Below are 20930 nucleotides of genomic sequence, written 5' to 3' on the forward strand. Positions count from 1 at the left end.
TGACTGTGTCTGTGTGTGACTGTGTGTGTTAATATGTGATTCTGTGTGTGACCGTGTGTGACTGTGTGTGACTGTGTGTGTGTTACTGTGTGACTGTGTGTGTGAGACTGTGTGTGACTGCATGTGTGACTGTGACTGTGTGTACACACACTCATACTGTGGCATAAGTGAACCGAAGTGAAGCTGAAAACTGGATTAGAAATACATCTCACTGTACTTTGAGAAAGTAGATTTAGGCTTTTAGACAGAAATGACATAATTTTGAAACACACAGGTTCGTACTAGCCTCTGGACATCCTCAGTGGTATGAGGTGTTAGCAGTTTTGTTTTCTGTGTTGGCATCTGTAATTATCCCACAATGAATCTATCCCTTCATGAGTGAGATGCTACCTTAATATTACCTAGGCACAAAGGCTAATGAACTTTTAGTTCCAAGAACATCTGTGACAGCCAGGCACCGGTGGCTCATGCCACTTAGCTACTTAGAAGGCTGAGATCAGGGAGATTGCAGTTCAAGGCCAGCCCAGGCAAGAAGTACACAACACCCCATCTCTACCTATAGCTGGGCGCAGGGGTGCATGCCTGCAATCCCAAGCTATGCAGGAGGCTGAGATCAGGAAGATTATGGTTCCAGGCAACCTGGGCAAAAAAAAAAAAAAGTTGTGACTCCCTCATCTCAGCAGATGACAGGCAGTGTGTGCCTGTCATCCCAGCTAAAATGGGAGGATGGCAGGCCTGGGCAAAACACAATAAAACCTAGAATATGACCAAAAATTCTAAGTAAAGATCAGTGGTAGAGCTTAGACCCAGGAGGTTTAAGCTGTCTGTAAATTGCTCTAACCTGGCTCCTTGTTCCAGCCCTAAAGTCATGTGATGTCAACAGGTGGGACACATGAAGAAGATGCCAGGCGCACTCCTCTGAGCCAGGGAGGCCCCAAACAAGGAGGAGCCAGGCTTGCAAACTCTCCTGTGGAAGAACTCTCACAGGCACCCGGCTCACGTGTTAGATCCACTGTCATGTTTCCGAAAGCGTGACTCTGGCACCTCCATCTCACTCAGGTCACTCAACATCCTCAGCCTCAGTGAGGATGAAAATAAACCCGCCGGCGTCCTCCAGCCGGTCTCAGGTCCACTTTAGCAGGTCTGTGCTTTGCCTCACAAGGCACGCCTAGTGCCCTTTTAGGGAAGGTGCAATTCCAGAGAAAGTACCTAAAACCTTTTTGCAGAGAGCCACCCACCTTTGCTTTGTAAAGCAGCTTTTGAAGAAGCTTCACAGAGCTTGTGAAATAACTGCCTCTAGGGGGCAGCAGCAAAGTTCACCTGTTTAAACATGAACTTGTCCATTTCATCCCTGACAAATTCCATGTTAACCAAAGGACCTTAAGAACAGGACAGTCTAAAAACTTCTAAAAACTGATGTCTCAGGTGTCATTTTCTTTGGGCAATGTGCCCGAGTGGCTGGGTGTTGTAGAAAACCTATAGTCTTAGCTGACCTTCATGTAAGTCAGACCTTTACAACAATAACAGTAATGACCACCAACAACTAGACTAGTTGCTAATGCTAATAAATTCCCTTTTATCCCAGGGAAATCTCACCCCAGCACTTCACTATTCCTAAGGGCTTCACAGTGGAATTACCATTTGCTACTCCAAGAGCCTGAGAGAGAGTCAAAAATTGATACTGCATTTATAATCTTTAAAAGCCCACTACAAATCAGCAAAAGAACAGTGCTTGTAATTCCCTACCCCTTCCTCACTAGACAAGGAACTCAGTGTGCTTATGGATGTGGTACATCTGAATGGTCCACGCTTTCAATGCCCACGGGTACCAGTGATACAAAGCAAGGCAGAGGAATTAAGAGCTGAGACAGGGGTTGGCGCTAGATGTGGGGAGGGGACAAACTCTGCGACCATGTGCACAGTAACTCCAGGTAACTGCCCAAATGAACGGAAGAACCAGGATTTAAACACTCACTTCTACCTGCCTGCCTTCTTTCCAGGCTGGTAATTATTATGATGATATAATTATATGATTAGTTACTAAAATCAGTTACTATAATTAACAATGTTCTTTTAGTCTATTAAAACCCCAAAAGTGGCAGAGATGTCCCACCTGCCCATCATGCTCAAGTTTGTTCTTGGGTGGGAGAGACGCCACAACCAGTTTGTACAGGGCCCAGTGAGCAGCCTGATCACTGGAGTAGAGTGGTGCCCAAAATATAACTCAGTGATCATCTCTGACCACTAAGAAATAAAGCACACGTTTTATCTGCTAAAAATCCCATCACTGGTTAAAATGCTCCCCAGTTACTAGACTAGAAAGAAGTCAGCAAAACTATCTTTATTTGGAAATGCCACCATATAAAAAACTAAGAAATTTAGTACAGAGGGGGTGGGGGCAGGGGGGAGAAATGAACCAAGCCTTGTATGCACATATGAATAATAAAAGAAAAATGAAAAAAAAAATAACATGTGAAAAAAAAAAAAAGAAATTTAGTACAAAAAGAAAAAAAACTACTAGAACTCATAAAATGAGTTCAGCAAGGTTACAAGATACAAAAATCCATATATAAAAATCAGTTTTATTTCTATGTACTTTGCAATGAACTGTGTGAAAATGAAATTAAGAAAACTTCATTTTCAGGAACTTCAAAATGAGTAAAATTCTTAGGAATTACTTTAACAAAAGAAGCCTAAATAGGGCCGTGGACTGTAGTTCAGTGATTGCTTGTCTAGCATACATGAGGCTTGGGTTTGATCCTAAGTACTACAAAAAAAAGCATAAAAATTACGCTCTGAAAATGATCAAACATTGTATAAAGAAATCAAGTAAGGTCCAATAAATAGAAAATATTTTATATTCATGGATTAGAGAACTGAATGTTGTTAAGATCGTAATATGCCCCAAATGTGTGTGTGTGTGTGTGTGTGTGTATCAGCATCTCAGCTAAACTCTTTGTAGTAACTGATGTGATGATTCTAAAACGCACAAGGAACTGCAAAGGACACTAACCAGCCAAAACAATCTTTAAAAAAACAGCCAGGATTCAATCCCAACACCACAAATAACAATAATGATGATGATTATACAGAAAGACTCACATTTCCTGATTTCAAAACATGATCAAGGCAACAGAAATCAAAACAGTTGGTACTGGCACAAGGATAGGCACATAAAACAATAGAATAGAACTGAAAGTTTAGGGCTGGAGTCATGGCTCAAGTGGTAGAGCGCCTGCCTAGCAAGCACAAGGCCCTCAGTCCAAACCCCAGTGCTAACAAAAAGGAAAAATAATTGAAAGTTTATAAATATACCCACACGTCTAGGTTAACTGAATTTTGCCAAGACTTTCAAGCCCACACAACGGAGAAGGAACAGACAGTAAACACCTGAAAAGATCCTGGTGACTTTTAGTTATCAAGAAAATACAAGTCAAAATCACAGTGAGGTGACTTCACACTCTCTAGAACAGCTGAACTCAAAAAAGTTAACAGCCAGTGCTGGAGAGGATGTGGAGAAATTGGACCCCTCATACAGCTGGTGGAGACGTAAAATGGTGAAATTATTTTGAAAAATGAAGTCTGGTAGTTTCTGAAATGATTAAACAGAGTTCCTGAAATGATTCAGTAACTCTAATTCCAGAGACACGAAAACACATACCTACAAAGGAATGTGTACAGCAATATTTATGGCAGCATCATTCATAATAGTTAAAAGGCAGCAATCAAATGATGTGAAGTGAAACAATGCAAAATGATCCCAGGTGCGCCATCAGAAAGTGAGAATTTTCTCTAGCTTGGATCCACCATTTGTACTTTCTACTTGGTACCTTACACTCTGTAGGAGACAGGTCCCATCCCTAGGGCCTGTGCTTTTACTCTAATGCTTATTTGCTAAATTAATCTGGGCTGAAACTAGAACAGACTGCTAATTTTTTTTTTTTTTGCAATATACAACAGTAATGCAAACAGAAATTGAATTTGTACAGAATAAAAGTTGTAAAGATATTAAAGTATCCTCATGTTTATATATCTATAACTCCTGGAGCTTTGTTTTTGAAAAATTTTAAAGTTTTCCCGTCAAATTGTTTTGTAAATATGTAAGATCACATGAATGTTTGCCTTGCACTGGTCCCATTTACAGTCTTCTCATTACTAAGATGGAAACTAAGTCAAACTTCACTGATGAGACTGGGAGGCTGGAAAAGAGGACAAGACTAAACTATTTAGTTTGGCCAGACATCCGAATAGGAAAAGCTTAGCAGCCAAGAAAACATGGAGGGACAGAGCTAGCATCAGTTTTGATTGTGGTGTCACAAGAAAGGCATGTGCTACAGAAGGCTCGTCACAGTCTGGAAGAAGGCAGCCAGGAATGAAACACCTTCAAGTGAAGGGTAGCTCCCACTCCTCTGCGATTCAGGAATTCTTATCATTCCTTCTGCCACCTGGGAGCAAATGATTTTACAATCTCCTCTATATTTCTGATGTCATCTTACAGAATGGTCTGGTTCACTGCTTTTAGACAGAATGTGCTATAAAGAGACTTAGGGAAATAAGTCACTGTGTGTCCTTCTCCATGAGGGACAAAGGTAGACAGGTGTGAAAAGATCTTTCCGGGTGTGAAGGAAGAAAAACAGCACAGCAAATGAACAGCAAAGAAACGGGAACCTGTAGGGAAGACAGGCAGGAAAACTGTCAGGATTAATGGGGTTTGGTGTCAAAGAGCTCAATTTGCAAATTCCAGGAGGCAGGTGCTAGGGAAGAAGTTTGCCAGCAAGAAAGGAGACTCTGAAAATCAGGGTGGGGCTCTAATGCAGGGGCCTCGCCAGTGAAGAGAGCAGGAATCATAGGCAGTGCTCCTCCTCATTGTACAATAAGCTTCAGAAGACCATCTACTTCATAGGAAGCGGAACCAGATCCTCAAAGGGTCCACGACAGCAGTCACAATTCAATTACAAGGGACTGAAGAACTTAGCTGTTCAGTCAAGAGAATGTGGAATTTAAGTCTGCTATTCCAAATCAAAGATTAGTTAAAGCTCTGAGCCTAAGTTATGGCCTCCTGGTTCCTTAACCCTTCTAGCTCAGGGGCTGGTCTTACAAACTGACCCCGGGTCCAGTTTACAGGGAAGAGTCAGGTGACTTGCTGGCAAAGCAGGTAGGCACCAATATTTTCTGTTTCTCACTGTCTTCTGGGCACCACTGGCAGGATTCCATTAGGAAATGAATTGTAACAAATAAGCTTTAAGATACTGTCTTCACTTCCATGGCCACTAAAATAGGAACAGGATGCTTCATTTTTATTATAAATAAATAGTTCAAAGCCTGACAGAGGAAGAAAAGAATGGCTTGCGTATTTGATTATGTATGCATTTACTAATCCTGTCTTCTCACCTCATGGGAACTGAGATTCACCAATCTGTCCGTGTCAGAAGATGACCTTGACTCTAGAGCTCACCTTTACTGATCACAGATGCCACCTTATGAGGATACTTATTTAAGCAATACTGTAAGATATTAGGGTTTCAGTTGAACAAGACGTTGAGCTTATAAAGCCCAGCCCCCTGGTTTTTGTTCTTTTTGTTTTTGTTTTTGTTTTTTTTTTTTTGTAATGGAGTCTACAGTAGGGAATCCATTTCTTTGTATGCTAACTTAGGAACATAAATGATTTCATAGGAAATGTTAGGCAGATCCTAGCTCTCTAAGGAAGGGGACAGCAGAAAAGAGAGAAAGAGGACCTTGAGTTTTCTCCTGTTGCCTAAAGTCTGGAAAATGGGCCACCTTCCTGGTGAGGTGCATTCATCCTTGTGTAGGTAACATGCATCACTTTTTACTTTTTAATGTAATACACTTTATTCTTAGAGCAGTTTTAGGTTTACCAAGAAATGAGGGGTTCTCATACCCTCTCAACTGCCTGTCCCCCACCACTGAATTTCCTGTGCATCAATATCTTGCATTTCGGTGGTAGATTTATTACAGCTGCTGAGTCAGCACTCGTGTGTTACTGTTAACTGAGTCCACAGCCGCTATCGGGATTCTTCTGTGCTGTACGTTCCATGGGCTTTAACAAGTGAATCTTCCTTCCTCTATTCCACTCTTGCTCACAGATCCCAATTTTTAACAGAAACTCCATAGATTGTTTTTGCTCCATAGATTGTTTTGAGCCTACTATTTTAAGAGGAAACTAAAACTTACCGGCTCAACAAATTCAAATTTCTTTTTTTCTTGAACCTCTTGGATTTTAAAGACATATTCTAACGATGCTTCATAGAAGTTTTGATGTTCTCGGTCAATCTGTGTATCTGCCTAAAAAAGGCAAGAGAAAGGGAGGGATTACTGATAGCTCTATGTAGAGGGGGAGTCAATTCATACTTTACTCCAAAGTTTTTATTAAATACTAACTCCTGCAAGAAGTTTTAATACAGGACTTATTACAACCCTTAATCACAAGAGGTTATAGTGTATGGAGTTGAAAAAACACATATGGATGCAGAACAAAGCCTAAAACAGTCTGATATAATAAGCAAATTAAGTAATATATATTGTATTACATTGCATTATGTTACATTAATTTTATATATTGACAAATTAAGTGAAAAAATTACAGTAAATGTGAGCCCAGTGGCTCACGCCTGTATTCTCAGCTACTTGGGAGATGGAGATGGGGAGGGAGGTTCATGGTTCAAAGCCAGCCTTGGTAAAAAGTTAGTGAGACCCCCTACCTCAACAAGCAAGCTGGGCACAGTGGCTCATGCCAGTCACCCCAGCTATGCCAGAGGCATAGTTAAAAGAGAATCACAGTCTGAAGCCAGCCTCAGGCAAAAATGGGAGACCCTACCTGAAAAGTAAAGTGAAAAAGGGCTAAGGGTGAGGCACCTGCCAAGCAAGCATGGGGCCTCGGGGTCAAGCCTCAGTATCACCAAAAAAAGAAAAAGAGTAAAAAGTACAAAAGAGATACATAATCATGTATGTGAAAATTTATGGGATCACAGAAGGAGACACTGTTTGGGAGAAAATGGTGGTATTTAAATTGAATGCTAAGGTAAACAACTGACAGAACCAGGTCACAGAGCATCTTAGAAACCCCCCAGGAGGGCAGAGGAAGCCAGGCAGGCACCACACCTGGAAAGATCCCGCTTCTGCGTGTGTGGCAAAGCTGGATCCTAACTGAAGTAGAAGCAACAGCAAACACCAAACAGGAGAGCTTGAGCCGAAATCAAAGAAGAATCAGCCACTGTAATGTGAGGAGGGCACTCAGTCAAGGTCAGGTACAGCTACTCTCCCTGAGCCTGAGGTTCTATGGATGAAGAACCATCTGGAGGTCACTTTATCGTCTTTCTGACCTCGCCTCTTCTTCCCCTTCTTTGCCTCAGACGTACTCTTGCACAGTGACGGGTTCAGCGGAGACACAATTTGCCTTTCTTGCTGCTTCATTCCCTCCTGCCAGCTCAGATCACTCACTCAGATGAAGAGCATGGGCTCTTTGGAGCACCAAGTCCCCACTGACAATTTGGGAAGAGAAGATTGCCTGAGAGCCATTTACAATGTAATCTCACAAACAAAAGAGCTCAGCGTAAGACAGACACGATTTAGAATTCGGTCCTGGGTGTCTATAGGAAGGTTTCATTTGGAGCGCCTAGAAATTACTGTGTGCTGATTGCACCTTTGTTTACATAACTGCATCATAACTTGCTTGGGATTTTTAAACTTGAGAACTCCAAGTTTCTGTATGTGGAACATATGTAAATCAGGTAGAAGATATGAACTAAAAACGTATCCGCTCTTACAAAGATTGCTTAGGAAACATGTAGGCACCAACAAAAAGAAAATCAGTGCCCCATGGAAACCATATCTCCTTCCTTCTTACCATCACTGAGAGGAACACACTGCGTATATGAATGAGTTAAGCTGGTAAGGAGATGCGGGTGGTGGTACAGTACATGTGTAACAACTGGCTTTCGAGGGAGAAGACACTGATTTGCAGTGTTTGCTGGCTTCCTTGGTGTAAACAGGCCCCAAATGGCTACTTTCAAACCACAACTCCAGCATCGCTGAATGCATGAGCTGGAAAGAGAAGCAGAGGTGGGCTCTGTGGCACAAGCTTCAGTGCACTACCAGGGTTAAGGGATTTAAGAATGTTCTCAGTTTCAGTGGCAACACTCTACTGCAGGGGATATTTGGAGGATTTTATTCACTTTAAAAGATGAACTGGGAATGGTAGTACATGCCTATAATCCCAGAGATAGGAGGAAGGAGGCAGGGGGACCTCGAGTTCAAGGCCAGCCTGGGCTACATATTGAGACTCTGTCTCAAATCAAAACAAAACAAAACAAAACGATGGCCCCTGATTGTGCTGATAGCACAAGGGAAGAAACTAGAATATTAAGGCATTTTTGAGCCTAAATTGGTTGTTGCTTAGCAGCTGATTGTACAGGGAGGAGTGAGAACAGCAGGCCTGACTGCACTCTGTGGACAGGCTACTCACAGGGTTGGCTCTGGGGGGTTCCCATCACCAACGGTAAGCACAGCTGGTGTGCTGGAAGTGTCTGCCCAAACTGGATGGTTTGTGCTGAGCGCTGCTGTCCTTTCAAGAGTCTGAGTCGTGGGCAATGCCAGCCTGAGGGTGCCAATGCCACAATCCTCCAAGAAAACCCAAGCACTGAGTCTGGTAAGACAGCCTGTCACATGGGTTGTCACCCTTACTGCTGGGGAGGCTGAGGGTGGCCTCTGTGCCCACTGGGCGAGGACCCCAGGAGGCTCGCAGGAGGCTGCACCTGTTCCTGCAGACCTGGTTGCAGGCACTTCTTCTCCTGGTGCTGTAATTAGTCAGCGCCTGGCTAGGACGAGGTGTGGAGGCCTGCAGCAAATCACTGACCCGGGTGGCCACTGGAGGGGATCCTGCCACAAGAGCATCAAGTCGTTTCTTCAGATATTCATTTGCCGGACATAGTCCCATCCCACCCCAGCCCCCAGGTGTGGGGAATACAAAGGGTGGAAAGAAGGAAAATAATCATTCTTGACAATTGGTAGTTCTAGATATTTTCTTTACTCTTTCCTTTTGCTGTTTTTAAGACAGGGTCTCACTATGTAGCCCAGGCTGCCCTTGTCCTCCTGCCTCCCTTTTGTCTAGTGCTGAGATTACAGGTGTGTACCACCATGCCTGGCCATATATGCTTTCACACACCTCCAAACTAAACAACTGAAGCCTGACAGGCCAAAGCAGCTCTGAAGGGTCACTGTGGGCATACAGAACTGAAGGAAAATGACATTTTAACTTCTTCCAGCATGGGACTTAGAAAGGTATCTCTTTTCTTGGATGAACCCTTTTCAAACTGGTGTGGTTCACCAGCAGTAAAACTTGTTTTTAAATGTGGTAGCAATGGGGGCTACATATTTTGCATGGGGTAAGCAGGGTGACACTATTAGTCATTCAAACTGGGACAACTGTTTAAACGAAGAGGAGAAATCACAAGTATGGCAGAATGGCAGGTGTACGCTGTTGTTTACATGGCAAAAGGAACTGTAAGGAAAGCAATCAAATTAATTCCTAAGAAAACCATGGCATTGCAGAGACCAAAATTCCATCCCAGCTACAAGAAGCTACCTTGATCCCAAATAGGGCAAAGGCTCAGGTGATGTTTGCTGAATAATTCCCAGAAAAGAAAAGGTTTAAGGTGAACTCTGAAGAACTGGGAAGCTTAGAGAAGGGGACTATAAAAGAGAAGAATCTGAGTGAAGCCAGAGTCAGGAAATCAGAACTAATGTTTAGATTTGTCAAAGAAGTTTGCTTCAGGCCTGGCGTGGTGGTGTGCACCTGTAACCCCAGCTACTTGAGAGGCACAGACAGGAGGACAGCAATCCGGGGCTGGTCCAGGCAAAGTCTGTAAGAGGAGACTCTGGGAAAAACAAACTACAAAGCCAAAGGGCTCTCGGGGTGGCTCAAGAGGTACAGTGCTTGCCTAGAGCTCGTGATGCCCTTACTTCAATCCCAAGGACAGGAAAAATTTTTAAAAAAAGGTTTATAACTGAATTTTGGGAACAATCAGAAATGATAATTATGGCAGAAAAGACATGTGAGTGTATACTACATTCCACAGACAGGACAAAAACTTAAGGACGATGTTGAAAAAAAATCCAACCTGTGTTTCAAGAAGACCAATGTGCTGGGTGCTGGTGGCTCAAACTTGTAATCCTACCTTCTTAGGAGGCAGACAATGGGAGCCCCGTGGTTCGAGCCCAGCCCAGCAAGACTCCATCTCCAAAATAACCAGAGCAAAATGGACTGGAGGTGTGCTCAAGTGGTAGAGCACCTGCTTTGCAAGTGCAGAATCCTGAATTCAAAATCCCAGACCCACCAAAAAAAAAAAAACTACAAAGAAGAAGACAACCATGCATGAATACTGCAGCATACACTGGTAAATGGTGGGCCTAGTGCATGGGAACCCAAGCCTTCCAGTGCAGCCCCACAACAAAGAAGTTGAAAGTTGTGGGTATGAGAACCAAGGGAAAAGTCAAAGAGAAATATGACACAAGAAATGAACCAACGGTAACAGATAATTAAGGAACTAGGAACAGGAGAACTTTGTGGAGGCAGTGATGTGGACGCTTTCACAGGTGGCAGGACCCGGAGATAGTACAGACAAGGAAAGGGATGGCAGAGGCACAGACTGACGGCTGAGAACACATGTGCAGGGAGGGAACCTAGGGGCATGCTTTATGGAGAAGGCAGGGGCAGTGGGGATCGTCCTCACAATACCAAGAAAGCGTAGAAAACCAAAATCTGGGTTTCTTAAAAGACTCTTTCTCCCCCCTTCACTCTTTCTCCCAACTATAAAAGCAATATATTCTAAATTTGTTCGCCATTCACTAACACAGCACAGAAATGCAAAGATAAGAACTGCAGTCCAGCATTCATATTTTGATGTGTAACACACATAACAACATGCTTTAAATAAAATATGGGATGTTACTGTATATTCCAACTTAAAATTTATTTTTGCTTTTCCTTCCTTAATCCAATAGTTGATTCCCAGATTTTTCAATTTTTTTTTTTTTTTGGTAGAACCAGGGATTGAATTCACAGTTTTATACCAACAACCCTACCAGGTAAGCTTTAAGTTTGTTTTTCAGATAGGGTCTCATGTTTTTGCCTGGGCTGGATTTAACTGCAATCCACCTCCAGCTCACAAGTAGCTGGGATTACAGGCATGCCACCATGCATGGCTGTATCTAAAGAGTCAGAAGCTAAAGTAACATTCCCACCTCTTAGCTGACACTGTGGACGTGTCAGGTAACTCAGAAAGGTACCGAGAGCAGACAATCAAGCTGAATACGAAAAGAGCTCAGAAAGGGAGGAACTGAGCTAGGAACATGGTCCGACGCGTTGGAACAAGCTCTCCTCCGATGGCTAGAAGTCCAGAGAGCAGAGAAAAGACACTGAAGGACCTGGGCTGTACCAGACCTCCTGTGAGGTTCCGGAGGGAGGCAGTGAGTGGGCGACATCTCAACTCCCACCCACGCACGGCGTAACGGGAGCTATCATGGGCAGTGTTAGCACTCCTGAGCAGTCCAAAGCAAGAGACTGAGAGTTTCTGTTTCTTTTGACCTGCCCATCACTGCAACTACAACTCCACTGCTCCTTTGTGGAAGGATGCAACTAACTACAGTCACAGCACTACCAACGGGAAGAAAGAAATGCATTCCATACACCGCAGGTGTATGAGTTAGGAAAGTATCTCTGTTCATTTGTTCTTAAAAAAAGTAGATGTAAAATAACTGAGTTTAAAATTGGGTGCATTCCCAACACTGTTTAAAAAAAAAACAAGCAGAAACCATGTAATGGTGTGTATTTTCCCTGCTGCTGAAGCAACGACTTACAAGCAACGTCACAGGTATTTTAATTTTAACTTAAAGGCCCTAACACGAACCGGGTGTGCCGTGCCTTTTTAAAATATGTCCTCAAAGAGAAAGGGAAAAGTCTTCAGCTTCTCTCATTATCGAAGGGAATGCTAGTCTTTTACACGAAGCCACTGACAGGAAATGTCACATGCTGCGCCTGGAGTTTCTGTCCAGAGCAAGAAGTCTGTCGCTGGCATTGTCATTTTATTCAAAAGCAGCAGATCTTGTGACTCTTCCAGCTTTGGAAATTTTGACTTTATATCACTTATGTTAAAGTTTACCTCTTGTAAATGAGATTCCTTTTTCTTCGCAGACAAATTCAAATGCTTGTCAAGAATAGAGTAGTATTTCTCGCTCTCCTTGTCAAACTTCTTCTTTCCATCCTAGGTGACAGCAATTACAACAAAAAAGATTCAAATCAGGGTACAAAGAGAGCCTTCATTTCCACTCCCCGCTGCCCCATCATGAGTCCTCTACAGTTACCTACCTGATAATATTTAGTGAGCTCCAACTCTGTGCAAAACATTAGCTTAGTGGCGTAGGCAGAAGATGTGGACTGTGCTCTTTGAGTGTGCATTCTGCTCTCAAAGAAGCTTCTTGCCTTAGGAAGGCAAGTGTACAGTAACACCAAAAGCCACAAGGAACCTGTGTACGGAGGCCGGGAGCCTGGGTACAGTAGGACAAGTACAAAGCTCTGCAACTGACTGACAACAACAGACTCTGATCTGGGATGTGGTCAAAAGGAAAATGTCTTTTTTTAGGCTTTTTGGTGATTCAGACGAGTTAACATAGAACCACTTTGGAGAACCATTCACACAGACTCTTTTCACAGAATCATCTAATTTCCCAGCCAGGAAAAGACACCTGGTATTTCAAACAATTTATTCTTGACAAGGGAGGAAAAAAAGACTTTTAAATGCTGGTAGAGTCAAATAAATAAGAAAATTAGAAGTCAAATAAAGCAAAAGGATTAATAACATCTGCATCACACTCTTTGAATAATGCTTTAAAGCTGACTTGGTTTCCTGAAATGTCAGAGCTTTTTCTTGGGGGGTGGTTGGGGGGTGCCACCTTCACTGGGGAAAGGAAAAACTGTACCTTATGTCTATGGCATGCGTCTGTAGAAATGCAGACACAAGGAAATCCTAAAGGGAACATGACCTACCTGATCTTAGGATTTTTCCCAGCTGTAAACACTGTAACACCAGCTGTGCTGTCTCCATTTGAGTCGTATGAAACAGATACTAAGTAACTGCACTCATCAGTGTCCCTGGCTGAAGAAGTAGCCTCCTTCCTCTTACTTCAGCCTTTCTGAAACTGCAGCCTCTGCATCACCCGAGGCCAAGTTGAGGGTTTAGAGCTTATTCAAAACGCAGATTTCTGTTTTCCTTCACCCAGAAATTCTGGACTTTTTGTTGCTTTTTATTTCACAACAAGTTCTATGATTATTATTATGCATAATGCTTTGCTTCATTACTTGTGTAGCTACTTGGAAGGGGTGACTTAATAACAGATGGGTGAATAAATGGAAGGAAGTTAGGGAGGGAGGAAGATAAAAAGGAGGAAGGGTAGAAAAGAGAAAGGAGGGAGGAAAGGAGGAGTAGAAAAGAGGAGTGGGGGAAGTAGCGAGAAGGCTTTTCCTACTATTCTGAGTTTGTCAAATCCAGGTTAATTTATGCAGGAAATGTTGTTTTCACCCACTGACATTCTGAACTTTCTTTTTAATTTTACTTACAGGAATGCACCATACTCTATTTGCGTATATGGAATTTTAGAAGCCTGTTGGTAAAATTAGAAGTTCAATAGAAGAAGTAAGTAGGACTCTGCTTTAAAATTTCAAGTTGAATTTTAGACCATTTAAGGAGTATTGTGATGCTTGTGTACTTAGTAAGTGTTGTACATTAAAGTATTACACCTGTAATGGAGTGGGGGCTTGGTTAAATCAAAACCCTCAGAGCAATTTTATTACCTATGGAGAAAGTGTAATCTTACTAAGAGAAACACTACTTGATTTATTATTGAGAGTAGTACTTCCGTAGAAAAAAGATGTTTTGTGGAACGTATATGTGCAGACCCTCAAACCAGAGAGAAGATCAAGGTTGAGGATGGGAAGGGGTGTGCTCTCCACCAGCACTGAGTGACGCCACTCTTCAGCCTGAACCTGACTTGCCCAACCTGCTTCTTTCTAACATCCTTTTCATGTTCTTTCCTTTCTTCTCAGGGCCATTCCTGCCAACATAAATGCTCACTTCTTCCAGTTTCCACATATTCAAGTCCTATACAGTTAGCATCCAGCTCAAACAAGCCTCCTTCACAAGCCCCTCCCCACTGCTCATCAGTTGTATAAATGGGTGTCTTACAGTACCCAAGTCCTGCATTGTAGCAGAGAACTCTATGTAGATGCCTCCTTCACTTTGACATCTGGTGAGTGCTCAATAAATGTTCACTGAGCCAGTGACATTCCTTCTCCTGCTAGTGAGTACTACAGTCCCCCATAGGCCCATCATTACCCATGGTGCAAGGTGCAATTCTGCACACACAGCCCTGTCTGGGGGTGGTCAGCTGAACTTCAGTACAGGGTAGAAGCCTGACTCCCTTTCACCTTACAATAGGACTTACCCTTTCTCAAAGGGCACAAAAAGGAAGGAAGTGTACTCAGGAGAAGAGAACAGCTGTGGTGGGGACACTCGTGTCTTTGTTTTCACTCAGTGTTTGGTGACATTTTGGAAAATGTTAATTCAGAGCCAATACATCAGCCTTTCTGGAAATACAAAAATCATTCCTAGAACCACTTCCTGGTCTCTTATTCAAACACTGGCCTTTCACACCACCAGGCCAGCAATGAAGATGTACTCAAAGGTTCCAGTGATGTGGACAACAAAAACTTACTCAGTGGGAGCATAAAATTAAAGAGCTAAGATTAAAGTTGAGACACATAAAGCCCAACTACAACCCAAGAAAGCATGTTCTAGAAAACAAGAAGCATCTCTCACTGCAACTCACATCACCCCCAAAGTCATGATGTACACTCACACGAGCCAAATATTATTGGAACTTATTAATGCAGTCCCACACAGCCTCCTCTTGTTTCTTGTGACTTGTTGCAGACAACGAACTCAAAATTTCTTATGAAGTCAGTGCTGGTGACAGAAGGGGGACATAATTCATGAATGCTTACTACTATTGTATAAAACCACTGTCTTCTTATTGCTATGGCACCATTCTAAAAAATAAAAAAGGACACTACAGGTTGTCTTGGTATGTTTTCCTGTGCATTTAAATTAGGTAGTCCTTTAAGATAAAGTCAAAGCAAAACAAGAACCTGATGGGAAAAGAAGAGGAAAGAGGTGAGGGGGCCGTTCTAGAAGATGTATAAAGTAGTGCTGTTTTAGGATCTTAGTTGCTGAAGTTACATGTTTATGCAGAGACACAGAGACAGGCAGAGGATTGGTACTGTATAAAACAGATCAAAATGGCACATGGGTGCAGAAATCAATTTATAGGCAGTTGAGTGGCAAGCTGTATCTGGGACAGCCATTAGCTGGTCTTTATTTAACACAGAGCGCAGTGATCCAACTGTCCCTCGGTCGCTGTGTCACATGAAGGTGACGTGTGCACATCATGCCATGTACTGAACTGAACAATGGGAGAAAACCATTAAAGCACTGACTGCAAGTGTCAACCTCATCAATTCACGTTTATAACAAAATTGTCAAATGTGTAGATAGGCACATCCCGTGTATATATTTTTTAACTTCGCCTGTACTTTGTTCACTTGTATCATCTGGCTCTATCACGTTTCATCTCACCCTGTGAAACTTCAGCTCCTAGACAACATAGCACCTCTTACACAACCTGTCTCCCACCTGCTGGTCATTTCCACCCCCTGCTCACTGGACAAGTGTAACAAAACACCAAGGAATTCTGACAATTCTCCTCCAGTTATATTTTTTCTGAAAGAGTCTTAATCTGGAAGTTTTTCAGGGATGCTAACAAAAGCCAGAGAACGGTATGAACATTTCTTATAATTTAATCCAAGACACAAAACATTTTGCGGGGGTGTGTTTGTTTAAGCAGTACTGGGATTTGAACTCATGGCCTCCTGTTGGCTAAGAAGGTGCTCTAAAACTTGAGCTGTGCCCCATCCCTGTCTTCCCTTCATTTATTTTTCAGATAGGGTCTCATACTTTTGCCTCGGCCAGCCTGGATTGTGATCCTCCTACCTATGCTTCCCACATAGCTAGAATTACAGTCGTGAGCCACTGTACCCAACCACATAAAATAGTTTCTTCTGTCAGGTATCATCACCTTCTTCCTGAAGCCATGCCTAGACCAGGAGGAACGCCATGGTCCTAACTGCCCGTCCTCTCCGAACGTGGCACTTGCTTCCCCATCACCTCATCAGTGGGTACCACATGTTTACCTGTTTCTCAATAGGCTGTACAGCCCTTGCAGGCAGGCACACAAGTACCTTTGTGCCTTCTGTGCCTCACTCATGCATGGAGGCTACCTACATCTCAGATTGCCCCTAACTGAGAGAAGTGTGAGGATTTACTCCCAGAGAAACTTCTAAAAAGCTGCGTCTGTGAGGCTGCAGCCTAAATGACTTCCTCACACCAAGCCTATTAGAAAACAGTTCCACGCAGGGCTAACCCAGTGCCTTCCACTGACCACAGCAGGGTACCAGAGATGGAGAACACACATTACCACATTTAGGTAATTCAAATATAAATTTTCAAAATGTTACCTCATCACACTTCTACACAGATGAATGCTATGAAGCATATTTAAGTCCTGATATTAGCAACCTTTAGTGTTATGTTTCAAAAAATTAAGGAAGTGAACAAATGTTTTCTTCTATGCTTCCTTTTTAAAAAGAGATGGCATAGTTAGGACTTATTCGGAAGGTGGTTTTGATGTTATAAAACTGCAGCCCAGGTCATGGTGAAATTGCTCGTGCAACTCATTATGTCATCTACCTGGCATGGACATTAGCCAATAAGCACTGATTACGAGTTTTGACACCTTCTAAAACATAAAACTAGAAATAGTGATATGAAAAATAAAAGTAGCAATCGGTAAATTTCCTATCTTAAAAATGTGAGGACTTGTTATAAATTTTCACTGTGTTAGGCAGTGAAACAGAAGAGAGAATAGCGGGTAGCCTCCCCTCTCCCGTGCCCGAGGGACTTTTCCCTCTTTGGGGGGAGGGGGGATTTACTTCCTGCTCAGCATGGTGCCCAGATGCAGTCCCTTCCTGCATGCAGTTACACCAGGACATTCCCCATCTCCCCAACTTATTCCACACCAGGTCCCCCATCCTGCACCATCTGCAGAAAAACACATTCCCAAGGGCCTTCCCTGGTTGATATGCCATTGAGATTCACCCATGTCTCTCCCTTGCCCACTTATATGGCCACACCCAGGTCAGAAGGGAGCCCTCCCAGAGGACAGTGTGGCACTGCCATGTAAGGGGCAGATGTATTTGCCTTAAGAACCAAGGTCAGGATGAACGTTTTCTAAGGAGATACTGACATCTTGCTCACAGTACTGTTTTATGGCTGGTTATGAGGCTTTCAGCTGACCAAGACTAGATGAAGAATAAAAAAAGCAACAACCCCCCCCTTAAGGTGGCTAAAAAGTAGTATGCATACTAGACAATCCTCACACAACCCCTACAAGGAGAGCACACGAATATTCATTTTATGAGCAAGAAAAGATGAGAGAAGTAACCTCAACAAGGTCATGGAAGCTATGAAGAGCACAGTGGAAAATCGACACCAAGGCTGTCGGTTCCAGAGTTCATGATCTTTGCAGGGGAAAATGCAACAAGTAACTTCAGAGCTCCATTTCCTGTAACAGAGTGTGGGGGGGGGAGAAGAAGGGAGGGGAGAGGGGAGAGGGGAGGAGGGAAGGAGGAGAGGAGAAGAGAGGAGAGGAGAGGAGACAGAAAGAGAGACAAGAAACAAAAGGAGAAGGAAGAGGGGTGAAGAAGGAAAGAGCAGGAACAGAGGAGGTGTTAGAGAACTTGTAAGGCTACAGTGAGCTGAGAGAGAGAGACTGAGATTATATATGTTGTTGATTCTGATGTACACGATGGAAGATACTGTCGGTCTCCTGGTCCTTATGGGTCTGGAATCGGAAGTGTAGACAGTGCCTGCATGGCTATAATCTGATGGGCTCTGACACGGTATTATGGATGGAACTAAGGTTTTATAACTCTGCATTCCAAAGAGGACATCTGGAAAATTACCCTGGGACAACTAAATTAGGACATTTTAAAATTAAAGCTACCAAACTTTTATCCATGCTAAGCATTAAAATTTCTCTGTACTGCTGAGATGACAGGGAGGATTTAGAAGAACAAATGTGTAGCAGTAAAATACCAAGGCCAGGCACAGTGGTTCATGCCTGTAATCCCAGCTACTTTGGAGCAGAAATAGGAGATTTGTGGCTTAAGGTCAGCATTGTTAACAAAGTCAGTAACAACCTATCTCAAAGAAAAAGCCAGGCGTGATGGTGCATGACAGCTGCACGGGAGGCATAGGTACAGGAGGATCAAGGAACAAAACCAGCCTCAGCAAACAACGCAAGGCCCTAACTGAAAAATAACTAAAGAGAAAGGGCTGGAGGTGAGGCTCACGTGGCACAGACCTCATCTAACGCACTTCGTAGCGTGCCAGCCAATCCTCATGAAATGTATAGGAAAAACAGAAAGCCATCAAGAAAACAAAACAAAACAAAGAAAGAGAAGGCACACTCTCTTCCCCAGGTCACTTCTAACAACTAGATCACTTTAGCAATGTCCTTGAAAACAAAGGAACAGCCCCTTCTGTAACCATGAGGACTCTGAGAAGAAAAGCTTCCTAAAATGAATAAACCATTACCCTTGCTTCAGACATACAGTACAAGTGACTTCAGGCAACCTTTTAACCAATTCTTTCATTTTAAAAATATTCCTTTGCCTCATTAATTTAAGAAAATAAAAAAATTGCTTGTAACAGCAAGATATAACTACAGGCTGTCCTATGATGGATGATGAGCTCAGCATTCAGTGACAGTCAAATATTCTGATTCCAAATCCCGGTCCCACCACTTAACATAACAGTTCATTGTAGTTCTTACTGTTTCCTCATCTGCAAGAGAAACAACAGCTCTTACCTAACAGAGCCCTTCGAAGACCTCAACAAGGTAACCTTCTGTAAATTACCAAAGCGCATTCCTTAGTATGTCAATCCGATGAAATGTATAGGAAAATACAGGAAGCTACCAAGGAAACAAACAAAAAATGAAGGAAAGAGAAGGCAGGTATCAACAGAATCAGAAGAAAAAGACAACATCATAACAGGTAACACTGAAGTCCAGGGAATACTCTGAACACTAACACTGCAATAAATTGGAAAATCTAGAAGAAATGGATAAATTTCTTGACCCTTATGACCTACCAAAACTGAATTCAAAACTGAATTCTAACAGACATTTAAAGAAGAACTAACATCAAAGCTACTCAAAAAATTCCACAAAGCACAAAGACAAGATCCATTTCCAAGTTCATTCTATGAGGCCAGTATTAGCTTCACACTGAAACCAGGTAAGGATGCAACGACAAAAGAAAAGTACAGATTTCCTGGATGAGCACAGATGCAAAAAAAAAAAAAAAAATCCTAAACAAACTGAATTTAACAATACATCAGGCATACAGTGTGACCAACTTTCATTCCAGGAATGTAAGGATGGCTCAACGTACACACACTGGTAAGTGTAATATGGCAGATAAACAAGCAAAGTCAGGAATCACATTATCATTTCAACAGAAGCATACAAAGCCTTTGACAGAGTCCAACATCCCATTCAGATGAAAGCCCTAGAAAAACTAGGCCAAGAAGGTCATATCCCAACATAATAAAAACAATATGTGATAGACTGTTAGTCAACATTACACTGAACAGAGAAAAACTAAAAGTACCCTCTAAAATCAGGAACAAGACAAGGGTGTCCACTACCACCATGATATTCAATATAGTGATTAAATTTTTAGCCAAAGCAATACAGCAAGAGGAAAAAAAATGAAAGGGATACAAATAAGAAAGGAAAAAGTCAAACTATGTTTGCAGATAATATGACTCTATACTTAAAAGATAATGAAGACTCCACTATAAAACTCTTAGATCTGATAAACACTTTCAGCAAAGTTGCAGAATACAAAATGAATATTAAACAAAACTAGTTTTTCTACAGACCAAGAACAAATCTGCTGAAAAAGTCAGGAAAACAACTCCATTTGCAATAGCTTTAAAAACAGGAAAAACCACAACATAAACTTAACCGCAAATGCTAAAGACCTTCATAGTGAGAATCATAAAGACTAAAGAAAGAAACTGTAGAAAACACCAGAAAATGGAAAGATTTTGCTCCAGACTGGCAGAATAAATTTTGCTAAAATGACCATATTACCAAAAGTGAAATACAAATTCAATGTAATTTCAATCAAAACTCCAATGTGATTCTTCACAGAAATAGAAAAACCACATCTAAAATTCATATGGAAACACAAAAGACCCAACTAGCCAAAGTCCTGAACAAAAGGAGACTCTGACAATACCTGACTTCACACTGCACTATGCAGCCACAGTGACAAACAGTGCAGTACTGGTACAAAAACAGAACTTTACAGAAGATCTGGAAATAAGTCCAAGCAGCTATAGCTACCTTACTCCTGATAAAAGCAGCAAAAACATACGTTAGAGAAAAGACCATCTCTTTAACAGGTAATATTGGGAAAACTGGATATCCACACGCAGAAGACTGAAACTAGATCCCTATCTCTAACCCTGTATAAAACTCAGCTCAACATGCATCAAAGACCTTGATGGAAGACATGAAACGTCAAGACTACTGAGAGAAGCCCAGGGGAAGCATTTGAAGACACAGGCACAGGCCAGGTCTTTCTGAATAGCACTCCAATGGCTCAGGAAATCAGAGCAAGAACTGACAAGTGGAATTTATCAAATTAAAAAGCTTCTGCAAGCAGAGAA

The 20930-nt window shown here is 42.3% G+C and overlaps 1 protein-coding gene across 8 annotated transcripts in view; it reads right to left on the reverse strand.

The window, feature by feature from the left end:
• The window catches only part of Arhgap42 (Rho GTPase activating protein 42), a 232319-nt gene that overhangs the window by 60110 nt on the left and 151279 nt on the right, over positions 1-20930 (reverse strand). For 7 of the 8 annotated variants that reach the window (XM_074066847.1, XM_074066846.1, XM_020166655.2 and 4 more), the window contains 2 exons: positions 12177-12278; positions 6193-6303 (listed from right to left, as the gene is read on the reverse strand). In XM_074066847.1, the coding sequence (XP_073922948.1) occupies positions 6193-6303; positions 12177-12278 (213 nt within the window). The remainder of the gene's footprint in view (positions 1-6192; positions 6304-12176; positions 12279-20930) is intronic. The other variant, XM_074066848.1, reaches the window with a different exon arrangement.

The sequence above is a fragment of the Castor canadensis genome, chromosome 2 (assembly GCF_047511655.1).
Source record: "Castor canadensis chromosome 2, mCasCan1.hap1v2, whole genome shotgun sequence".
Taxonomy (NCBI): Eukaryota; Metazoa; Chordata; class Mammalia; order Rodentia; family Castoridae; genus Castor; species Castor canadensis.